A 12,631-nucleotide genomic window follows, 5' to 3' on the forward strand; every position below is an offset into this window, starting at 1 on the left:
CACACTCCACCACGTTCAGCCAGAATGACATTTAATGCCATCCGGTTCTGAAGCGCTACTAGTCTTATCGCTTTCTGTTCTAATGTCATATTATAGAGCATGTCCGTGGTCCGGTTGATGGTTCTCTCCAGTACTCTCGCTAGTCTTCTGATATCTTCGGAATTCGCTATCTGCCCCCAAAATGGCACAACTGATTTTGCTGTATCTCCCAAGATTTGTGCTGGAGTGTCGCCGTTCTCATCCCGCCGTGGACGAGCCTTTGAAACTTCTATTGTACTAGCTATAAACACCTCAGGTAACAGGATCCCTAAATAACAGGTTCCCTGCCAATCCCTGGGCAACCATGGAAATGCTACATTACCGCAAACAAAGTAGACAGGTTCGCCTACATACAAAGGTCTGTTTTCCTCAGTCAAATTTGCAACGTTGGCACAACCTTTAAAATCTCCCATTGACTGAGTACCATTCTTCTGTATGCAAAAAGAAACTGAATCGGGGCTATGGTTAACAGTGTAAGAAGGAGGCATGGCATCCTTATTGCCTATCGGAGCCATTTTGAAGGAAATCAAAGATTGGAAAGGATGAGATAATCTATCAGAAGGCCTAATAGAAGCAACGTTAGGCTTACTCCTATTTGCAAAAAGGGAGCATCGCAGGGGAGTCAGAAAACGTTTCTCAAAGCTATTCAAATTAGTGCCATCAAAGTTCCCTGAGATGCTATCGTTCCAACGGCCAAAGAACAGTGCTCTAAGAGAAGCATAACAAGCAGTTGTCAAAGGTAAAGGATGAATATACCAACCCAGCCCCTTATCCCCGTGTTGCGGTAAATGTGAGCAGACCCAACAGTTAGACTTATTAAAAATGGCAAGCGTAGCATTCATGATAAGTAGCAGAGTATTATTGTGGTACCTTTGCCTATGCTGAGAGTCCCTAGGGGACATAGTATGTAAATGCACAAAGGGAGTAGGAACAGTAGGTACATTTTCAGTTGGTAGCAAGAACTCTAAAGAATGCGTTTCCTCAAGGTACCACAAGCCTAAGACAGTGACTATTAAAAACCTAAATATCATTATAAAAACACAGCAATACGTTTTCGGGGCCCAGGTGATTGTCCATTGTCCCGGTTGGTCACACCATCATTTACAAGTTCCATACGAGCGGTAGCAGTGGCAGGCATTGTAGTCTTCAAACAGAAACCCCCAATGTTTGTTGCTGGCGACCTCCCGGCCGCGCGACTTCTTCGTCCTTCCACAACCCTAGCCAACAGAATACCCTTTCTCAAATTTGGGCAAAAACAAGCCCTCGATGATCCTTTCCTTCTCCGAATGCACAGCCGAACCGTGCCGTAAGTCTATCAGATGCACAGCAAAACCGTGCCGTAAGTCTATTTTCTTGGACGCAGATTGTAACTTGCTTTTCCTGGTACTGATTGATCCGGAAACAATGTATCATCACTTCCCGTTGGAAGCAACGTATCAGAGACAAGTGAAGATGCCGAATTTGAAACAGCAGTTTCCGGATGCAAAACTTTTGGAGAGTGTGGAGACAAAATGGCTGCTTCCCCAAACCTCACAGGCTCAGAAAGATTCTCCGACACACACTCTCGGCGCTATTTACTGCTTTGGGATCGTTGGTTGCAGCGTTAGCGAGGGGTTTTGTTTCTTCTGTATCGTGTGGCACTGGGTGAGGAAGTTTCTTGACGTGTGACGCGTGGATCCAGTTCTTTCTTCCAGAAACCCGCACCGCTGTTTGGGTGACCAACAGGACCTGGAACGGGCCCCGCCAGCGAGGTGCAAGGCAGGAAGAGCACTCAAATGCCTGGATAAGCACCCAGCTTCCAGGTTGTAGGCTGTGGCCCGGCCCTCGTATCGCACAGGTAAAGCCTCTCGTACCTGGTGATAAATCAAATACAGGTTTTTAGTCAACTGGCTGCAATAATCTGAAAGTAATACATTTTCAACATTTCTTAACCATCTACATTTAGGAAGGTTCCAAATATTGTCAGGTCTCCCCATTACCACCTCAAATGGAGAGAGCCCAGTCTTAGTTTGAGGGGTTGTACTCATGGATAATAACACGATCGGTAAGGCGTCCGGCCATTTTAATTTAGTGCCGGCACACATCTTAGCCAGCTTGTTCTTGATGATACCATTGTGTCTTTCTACTAGTCCGGCGCTCTGAGTGTGTCTGGCCGAATGGAACCGTTTGTCGATCTGTAATGTCGCACATATCTGCAGAATTACAGCAGCGACAAAATGTGGACCATTGTCCAACCAGATGACTCTTGGTAGCCCGAACCGTGGGAAGTACTCCTTTGACATGGTTTATGCAGTAGTCATTGCTGTAGCATCTTTGACAGGGAAAGCCTCAACTCATTTACTAAAAGCACAGATGACCACTAGTACGTACTTCATATTATCGCATCGTTCCATTTCAATAAAATCAAAGTGGATAACTTCAAAGAGGACAGAGGGTGGCCCCAAACTTCCCCTTGGAGTTGCTGTCCCCTTTTCCACATTGTATTGTAGGCAAATCATGCAACCCTGAACATAGCGCTGGGGAATTTTCGAAATTTTGTCATTTTCCCAAACTTTCTCTAACATTTTCGTTACTTTCTGGGCACATACATGCGTAGGACCATGGGCCATGATGAACATCATCATTACATATGCGTCAGGGAGTAGCCATTTCCCTTCAACTATGTCCACCCAACACCCGTCATCATCAAGTTTCCCCAAGCCTTCAGCCCACCTCTTGGATTCTTCTAACGTGGCATCAGCTTGGATATCCCGTACAGACCCAACACCCTCATCCATTGCATAAGCATTTACAGTCTCCCTCGAAACATGCATCTCAGTACGGAGATCGGTAGCAGTTTGTCTAGCTATCTGATCAGCGAAAGCATTACCTCTTCTTATGTCATCTGTAATCTTTCTATGTGCTGCACATTTCATAACGGCTAACTGAACAGGGAGTGCAAGCGCTGAGAGTAGTTGTACTATTAGGGAGCCATGTTGGATCTTGGTACCATGTGAAGTCAAGAACCCTCTCTCTGACAAAAGTCTCCCAAAGTTGTGAACCACCCCAAAGGCATACTGACTATCAGTATATATGTTTACTGCAAGCCCTTTGGAAAGTTCACAAGCTCGGGTCAATGCTATAATCTCTGCGGCCTGCGCAGAGTTATGCGTGATTCTCTTGGTTTCCACAACCGTGCTTAATGTGGTGATTGCATAAGCAGCTGTGGATCTATCATCCGGAAGTTTAAAGCAGGACCCATCACAAATCAGCTCTCCTTGTGGATTATCCAAAGGAGTGTCTTTCAAATCAATTCTACCCTTTGTCTCTTGTTAGTTAGTATACAGTCATGTGACTCTTCATCACCACAAGTGGTATCTTTCGGGAAAGGTAGGAGTTCAGCTGGATTAAGAACACAACACCTCCTAATTTGAATGTGAGGAGCAAACAAGATCAATTCATATCTCATCAACCGTGCGGAAGTGAGGTGTTGCGTTTGGGTTCGGTTCAGTAGAACATCTACAGAGTGAGGCACCATCAGGGTTAGATCATGGCCTAGGACCATTCCCTCACTCTGTTTTACAGACGCAGCAGCGACAGCTCGCAAACATCTTGGCAAAGCGCATGCTACAGGATCAAGGGAGGAAGAAAAGTAACTGCACGGCCTATTCTTCCCTCCATGTTCCTGTGTTAATACAGCCAAAGCACATCCATCACATTCATGCACAAACAACACAAAGGCCTTTTCATAGTTTGGTGTGCCCAAAACTGGTACAGAGCATAATGCAGTCTTGAACAAGTCAAACGATTGCTGGTGTTCCGCATTCCACGGCAATGGCGAAGAAATGCCCTTCTTTGTCAAAGCCAACATCGGTTTGATCACTAATAAAAATTCAGGATCCACAACCTACAGTAAGAAGCCATACCTTTCAAGGCTCTAACTTCCTTCTGTGTATTTGGGACAGACATTCCAGAAATGTGTTTTATTCTTTCAGGTGTCAATCTTCTTCCCTCCTTTGACAGGAGATAGCCTAAATAGGCGACCTCCTGGCAACAATATTGAAACTTTTTAAGCGAAGCTTTGTGAACATGTTTAGCTAGATGAATAAGCAATAACACAGTGCCCTCCTTACAGGTGCTCTCAGAATCAGCAGCTAAAAGCAAGTCATCAACATATTGGAGCAATGTACAAGTAGAGGGCAATTCAAGGGTATCAAGTTGTTCTTTCAAATCCCTACTACAGATGCTAGGACTCTCTGTGTACCCTTGAGGTGCACAAGTAAATGTGAACGAGCGTCCCCTTAACGTGAACGCGAACAAGTATCTACTATCCTTGTGTATAGGAATACTAAAGAAAGCATTCTTTAGATCCACAAGACTAAAGTAAGCAGCTGTAGCTGGAATCATGGTTAATATTGTCGTCACATCAGGCACAATTGGAAATTGCAGAGCGACGACTTTATTAATGGCACGTAAATCAATTATGGAACGGAATGGAATTGCATTATCGCCTTTCTTGTACACGGGTAAAATCGGAGTATTGCACAAACTTCCTGAAATTTCCTCAATCACCATGTGATGCACAAAATCAGAAACAATGCATTTCAAAGCTTGCTCGCCCTCAACTGAAATCTTATACTGGGGAATGCGTGGCAGCTCAATTCCATGTTTCAAAACTATCTTAACAGGCTCAATCTGTAAAACACCGACATCGTTGTCGTCAACAGCCCATAAACTCTCTGGTACATCAATGAATTCTGGCGGCAAAGGTCTAGTCAAGAATTGCGAGACAGAAAATTGTCGTGGTGAAATCGTCAAGCGCACTCCATCAGAAGAACAATAAATCACTGCATTTAATTCTTTTAACAGGTTCAACCCCAGCAAATTCTCTCCACAATTCGAAGTCAACAGAAATGGACAGTGGTCCGTAAAGGGACCCAAAGAAATAGGTACCGGTGAAGAAACTGGACAAACAACTGGCGTGCTAGAAAACCTTACAGAAACATTGGTTTGCCCTGACAGTGGAATGTTTGCAACCCGTGAATGATCAATGGAACACTTCTGTGCTCCAGTATCTATCAAAAACGGATGTTTCCTGTTTCCCACTACCATTTCAACGTAGGGACCTTTCTGATTGACGGGAATAGGTGCAGGTTCCAACCCCTGCTTTGGGCAATCCTAACGAAACAGAATATCAGCAAAAGGAAGCTCTTCAGATAGATATGCAGCAGAAGGATGATCAAATATGTTCCTAGTGTCCACACTCAAAGTCTGATTATCCTGCGAAAAAGGTTGCTGAGGATCCTGTGCAAACTGACCTCTACCAGGGCTCCCTACACTCGGGCGACCTCTGGATCGTCTACCCATATTCCCAAATGTGTTGTTCGACCTCTGTCGAAGGACGGGGCATTGTGCACCCCAATGTCCCTCTTGTGGACAATAGGCACACTGGTTAATGTTCACAGGACCCAAGGGCACATTCCCTTGCGGAACATACTGACCTCCAATCTGCAAACTACCTCCTCTGGGGCCTCTAACAATTTGCTGTAATAGTACTTTAGTCTTTAAATCACCTTTTCGTTTTTCAACTCTATCTTTTTCATTATTGACACGATTCTCGTAATACTGAGCCATGTGCAGTACTTCTGATTGGGACTTTGCCTGCCAAGTGCTCTCAGAAGACATAATTTGTGACTGGATGTCAGGCAGCAACCCACAAACAAATTTGTCCACAAATAACCTGTGCCTAAGTCTTGTCCGCTGAAATCTGAGAATACCTGTTCGAACCGATTAAAGAACTCGGTAGCACCCTCAGACTTCCCTTGGACACAGGCTGTAAGTTTGTCCCAAATAATTATTTTCTCCAGGATTATGATTTTTCATTTTGCAATGATTCTATCAGGCAAGGTTAGTATCACCTGAGGCGGTCTTTCACCAGCTGGCCTTTCTCCATCGAATCTAGTTATATTCGCCCATGTATCTCCCAACCCTGGCACATCGTCTATAATCCTAACTTGTTTCCACAAATCTACGGGCAGGAGTACAGGAAATAACAAATCAATATCGCCTAAGGTGAACACTGAGGATTGCAAGACGGACTCTATTTCTTTATAGAATCCTGTCGGATTTTTCCTAATATCAGGAATAGCTTGCCTAATAGTATTCACTTCCTGTCTTGAGAACGGGACGTGGACAAACTGCGATACATAATGTGCAGGAATGTTCACAGCAACTATACCATGTGCAGCATCGGCCGCAACCTCAACCTTCGGGACAAATGTCGGAGGTACCTCTCTCATAGGCAACTGAGAAGTAGGTGACTCCGAATGCTTACTAAGCAACAGAGCTAAGTCGAGCGCTAAAGCAGTCGAAGAAGTGTCAAGTGAAAAAGCTCTCTTGTAAATACTCAATAACTCTGTGGGACAACTAATCTTTCTTTTTACACAATCATCCTGTAGGTACTCTATCATTACCTGTATCACTTTTCTCTGCATTTCTGGCGTATACTGACTATATGTGTCATATACTTCAACTGGAGTTATCGACATATCTGAAATCCATCTAAGCGCGTCCTTCATACAAATTCGTGCTTCCTCAAATATTGACTTTCGACAAGGAAGGAACCGTTTCTGTACATACATACTTTCCCCCGCGTCATCCTCATTCTGTAACCTTTCCAACTCCTTTCTATACTCAAATAACCTAACGACATGCTCATTTACTTTCTCCACAGTGTCTCTTGGAAACGCTAAAGTGTTTAGATCCCTTAACCCTTGCGGAACATCAGTATTATTTAATCTTCCCCACATTATACATAACTGAATCCCCAAACCTTCAATAAAAACATTTTTCTCAGGAAAATTATCCATATTAGAAAGTGTGGCAAAAACATTAGCTTGATCATCCCTCTCCATACAATGTTTAGCCCATGCAATCAACTCACGTTTCTTCTCTGGTGGTACAGTATTGCGAGTGACAACCTTCGACCCCGCACCTTGATCGACTACAGGCAGCACAGGACCACTTGGAAGAGAGGGAGCAGGCAAATTCAATGGAGGTACTGTTACAGGTGCGATAAGAAGGGGTGGAGGAGCTGGAGGAAGAGGAACATTGGGAGGAGCAGGAACAACAGGAACAACAGCAGGTAGAGGAGGAATAGCAGGATGAAGAGGCAAAGCAGCAGGAAGAGGAACATACGGAGGTGGCGCAGAGGCACCAGGCCTTCGTTCATTTAACAATTTGTCTATGAATTCGTTGGAAACACGAAGGTCTTTAGAAGGATAGATTTTCTGTATTCCAAGTGAGGACGCCCTATCCATATAGCTAGTCGACTCAGAATGTTTATCTTGGTCATACAATAATGCTATTTCGGCGCTCGTCTAATGACGGCGTGCATGTTTTTCTCTACTTTTAAGTTGGTGTAACGCTTCTTTTTTCCAATTCTGCAAAACATCAAATGCTGCAGGTCTAGCCTTTTTCTTTAATAGAATTGACTCTAAATACTCAATACGAGGGATTTCGAAACTACCATTGATTGGTCACTGAAGTTCGGAGGCATGTCTGGTTTGTCTGTGCCAAATATCATTAAATACTATACTTCCAATGCCATGCTTACAGTACATAGTACACGCCGGTGACCCCTCCTGTGGTGTGGGACAGCTAAATTCCAAAGATTGTCTATCGCTGCAGAATAACGCCCTGAAGCAGGTAGACAATTTCCCAGGCATATCAAATTATTGGTGTTACCTGGTCAATAATTGTGTCTGCAGATACAATACGCCAAAATCAAATTATCAGGATTATATTAAGAGTCGGGTCATGACTCACCTGATCAAGCCTAAGAAGGTCCGATTGGATTTCAAAGAATCTTACCTAACTAATCTTACCTCGTGTGTGGTGATTTCCGCAAATCTGCCCGCCTCGATAAGTGGACCCTCGTCAAGATGCCGTTCTCGGATCCTAAGCTAATCGTCCAGGGATCGGGTCGTGCAGCGCTGCTGAGGTGTCGCATCTCGATCAGTGGGGCCCCTTTTTGTCACACTGTCCGATCCCGGTACGATAGCGAGGGTCAACCTTCGATAATCTGGCATCAATCTTGAGGATCCCTATTCAGGCGGCAACCGTGAAAACAAAATCAAAATATCGAGGCTGAGTACCCCAAAAGGAAATACACCGAACACGGGTTACAAAGGAACATACAAAGTACTTTAATTTATACTGAATTCAGTTACAAAGAACGGAACAAAATCAGATAGCTATCGGCCCTCAGTGCAACACAGCAAACTCCAGCGTGGTTCGGTGTATTCAGTGAGAGACGCTGTACATTAGAATTCGTTGCTCTTTTATACCATTTGCGAACACAATGTCCAACCCTACTTCGGGTTAATATTCCTCTAATACATTACTGATCTAGGGTTCATGCCGAGTTTGCATATCCACATGTAACTGGTTTGCCTTTAATACATACGTCAACAAGCCTACATGGCAACTGTGTATTCTGGGATTTCCCATGCAGGTCTTCTCAAACATTAATACAATGTAGTTAAACAAGTGTTCTAAGTTCGGTATTTGAATACATTGTTCTTAACATATGCTCGCGGATTAGTTTCATTGACGCAAGTAATCCTTTACACACAGATCAACAAAGGACAAGGTCTCAGTTTGCGACCTCAACAAGTGGCCTGCAGGCAAGTTACATATTAGCTACATACAGAGGTCAAGACGGCCATGTTGTATTTCGAAATGGCACCGTCCACCATTTGAACTCACAGGGTGACTTTACAAAGCAAACCTAAATGGCGGATTGACCTAAAATGGTGGCTTACATTGATTTTAAGGTCAGGACCTTGCGACACGGATTTCTTCGTAAGTGACTTACGAGCAGCTTGGCGTAGGCCAATATACATATATTCATTGCAAATAGGGGGCACGATATAATTTCTCATTTGACAATATCTAATGTATTGCATATTTTTTTATTTATGGGGGAGACCCTCAACCCCTTTCCTGCCCGTTTCTGACATATCAATAACGGAATTAGGACATAAACAGAAAAGGGACGAAAACATATAGTGATGGTTCAAAGAGACAAATTGTAGGAAGACGTGCAAATGGATAAAGAGCCTCTTATGAAATGCACTGTTTACATTGTTAATTGACAAAACAAGGCTCAGAATGATTTGCACATCAGACACTAGAGGGCCTCATTATAGGTTTGGTGGCATCCTACCAGAAAATCCATCGCAAAACCACCAAAAACAGCATTACCATTGCTGGCACTCGGTCTGGCGGAATTACCGTCAGATTTTGAGTGCCAGTAACAGTAGTTACTCCCTATTCCATGAAGTCATGAGCCTCCATGGGGGGAGTAGCCAGTGTTACCAGCAGTTTTTGATGATTGGGTACTGGAATTACCTCCAGACCTGAGCTGGAGGTAATTCCGGCCACTCCACCATCAAACACAGAGTTGGCTGGTACGGTAACGTGCTGGTAAACAGAATTACTGTCATGTTAACACTGCACCGACCAGCTCATAACGAGGCCCCTAGGTTACTAAAATGCACGGTAGACAATACAACTAACAACGCAACATTTCTAGAAGAGATATGCTATTGAATCATAAATCGAAAGGTGTTATTGCAAAATTCAGCAAGGTATAGAGTCAGGCTTCAGATTCCCTGGTATACCCGTAAATAAAATAAATGGCCTCCATGAATTGCAGCAGGAAAAGGGGTCAGAATACAGGAGAAAGAAGATATACAAGAGGGGATGAATGCCTAAGGTGGTAAGTTTGGGGACCTGAGATATGGTGACATAAGAAGTAGGTCTCGAGGTGTGATGTTGCATGACATTCTCAAACTTCAGTTTGTATTGCACGTTCCTTTGGATCTTACATTATTTGTTAGTGCAATAGATGTTTAAAAACATATAAAACAATCCTATTTACTCCTAGTACGCTATTACAGCATTTCTTTCTAACTTGTCTCTTCTGATTGCATCACATTTTAGGACGTCCAAAGCTCCCTGGGAGATCAGATAGACATATGTGAGAAACTGGAGACGTCGGATATTTCTGCGGCTGACGACGTGGAAGCAGTAGACTTCCAAGCGGCGTGCAAGATTGCGCATCAATACAAGAAACAATTGGAAGAAACTTGCACTAAAATGCAGGACAGTGAGGCCATCCTCAAAGCCCTTGAAAGTTTCTTACTCTCACTGAATGAAGCAAAGATTGCGGCAGAAGAAACTGCGAATCTGCCCATAACGGATGCTCCGAAACTGGAGGAAAATCTACAGAAGGTTGAGGCCCTGAAGAACTTCACTTCTATGATGAGAGACAAAGCAAAGAGTTTAGATGAGGGTCTGAAAACTGTTGACATCAACTTAGAAGATCCAGAGAGCGGTGGAAGCACATCCTGCGAAGAACTAATTGCAGGATTTTCTGCAAACCTTGACCAACTTTATCAATCGATCCATGAGCAAGCCGCTACGATACAACAGAGGGAGCTGCAAGAAGCTTTGTTCATAAGGCGCGAGGGGATTGTCAAGAATATTCAAGATATCCACCGGCATATCAACACGATCGACTTAAAGGATCAGACCATTCACGCAGTCAAACAAAGGTAAGTGCATTTTGATTACTGGGCACTTAAGCCAACATCTGCGTATCTACAACTCTCGTAACCCAAGCATCTGTAACCTGTGGCTAACCAGATGTTTTGGCTCTCATCGTTGACTATGCAGGCTAGTGCTGATGGTTATTGTAGTCCCAAATATGTGCAGAGCCTAGGGTTCTACATGCCTGTTTAACCTGCAGTGTGCTAGTACACTGCCATGGTGCATCTTACTAGCCTTCCGCACTGCACATGCGATTACAGTGTTTGATATTTAATAATCATTACCACATTACAGACTGGAAAATCCATTACTCCCAGTGGGCCCATCCTGCTCCTCAAAAACATTCCAGGTGCTGATTAAGGCTCAGCTGCAGAGCCTTATTTGGAAGGACGGTTCAGATGCTGGATTCAGAGACACATCAATCACTCTGACCTTTTGAAGAAAACTAAAGAAAGACTAACCATTGTATGTGCCTCCACATTTGTACATCACAGCTGCACCCTGAGGCAGGGCCAGCAACACCTGCACTAGGTGCTGTGTGGACTAATTGCTAGGGTAGGAAGGGTGGGCGTGCTTGGATAACTGACGGGGCTTTCGGAGAGGGAGCTGGCCAATGACTTAAATACGCCCTCCAAACCTGCAAGTCTCCCAAGATGTGGGGAGACTCCTTGGTTGGGTGTATGTGTGTCGGGGGAGTGAGGGGGTACTGCAGCAGATTAAAATGAGAAAGGCTTTTTACAATGAGTCAAGGTGGGAAGGTGGGAGGTGTTCTATTGGCTGCTATGAAGAATGACCCTCTTAATACCAATTACATTTTTACAGTGCAGAACATTGAGTTGCTAACATCAATTCTATTGTTTGTTTCTGACAACGTGTATCTTGAGGATGGAAGGAAAATTCACTTCTAGAGTGATGCTTACATTGTTAATTCATCAGAAAAATCAAACTTTTAGTTTAGTTATTGGAGTTGTCTGCAAACCTTTTCTTCACTATTTCTTCTTAATCAGTTAGTACAAGTAGAACACAAAGAGACACTGAATACTGTGCACATTGTGCTTTGACTGGTTAGTCCTGGATCATAGGAAAACAAGCCTGTGAAAGAAGTGTCTGACTATGGCACAGCTTAAAATGCACACTGGGCCTCATTAGGACCCAGGCGGTAAGGGGTTTACGCCGGCGTAAACCATGGCGCCCCTTACCGCCTGAGTACGAGTTCCCTTAGGGCCATGGTGATTTTAACGCCTGCTTTTAGCAGGCGTTAAAATCCATGGCGCTAAGGGACCTTGTTGTTAATTACGCCACCGTAATTTACGGTGGCGTAATTAACGCCTTCCCCACTCCCATTATGCCCTATGGGGCCAGAAATGGGAATGGGGAAGGGTAAATGGGGATTGGGGACTTACCGCCCCGCCAACCTCGGAATGGGGCAGTAAGTCCGCCAACCCCCATGGCGGAGTTGGCAGCTTAGCGCCATGGACCATGGTGCTAATAGCGCCATGGTCCTCCGCCAAGGTCCTAATGAGGGCCACTGAGTTTTAGCCCACATGACAGTGGTTCACCAAGCATGAAGTTAAACAAATTATGTAGCACCTGCAGCCCATATATATCGAACAGAAGTTAATGTATGGTTCGGCTTGAAAGAGGTGTGGTAAAGGTCTTCATCAGGACAAAAATAAAATACTGTATGTTTGCACTTTGTGATTGCAACTGTTTGGCTTTGTTGTACACTGTGTACTGCTAGAGGCTGCAATTGCTCACAGAATGTGTATCTAATGGCCCTGCAAGGTGAATGCCAAGATGGGGATAAATCTTTTTTCACTCGGCTTAGCTATGCGTTTCAGCATATGTTTGAATTAGGGCCTTTCTCATTGTTGTAGCAGTATTTGAGTGTGTTTGTCTCGGAAGGCCAGGATACTGTTCAAGACTGCATGTATCATCTACAAAGGAGTCACAAGTAGCACACATGTGTACCTGTCGGCTAAGCTCTACATATCTG

General features: G+C 44.1%; 1 protein-coding gene across 8 annotated transcripts in view; it reads left to right on the plus strand.

The window, feature by feature from the left end:
* SYNE2 (spectrin repeat containing nuclear envelope protein 2) overlaps positions 1–12,631 on the plus strand; it is a 1,840,150-nt gene that overhangs the window by 396,634 nt on the left and 1,430,885 nt on the right. For all 8 annotated transcript variants that reach the window (XM_069638223.1, XM_069638224.1, XM_069638227.1 and 5 more), the window contains one exon: positions 10,027–10,640. In XM_069638223.1, the coding sequence (XP_069494324.1) occupies positions 10,027–10,640 (614 nt within the window). The remainder of the gene's footprint in view (positions 1–10,026; positions 10,641–12,631) is intronic.

The sequence above is a fragment of the Ambystoma mexicanum genome, chromosome 14 (assembly GCF_040938575.1).
Source record: "Ambystoma mexicanum isolate Mex_15411 chromosome 14, UKY_AmexF1_1, whole genome shotgun sequence".
Classification (NCBI taxonomy): domain Eukaryota; kingdom Metazoa; phylum Chordata; class Amphibia; order Caudata; family Ambystomatidae; genus Ambystoma; species Ambystoma mexicanum.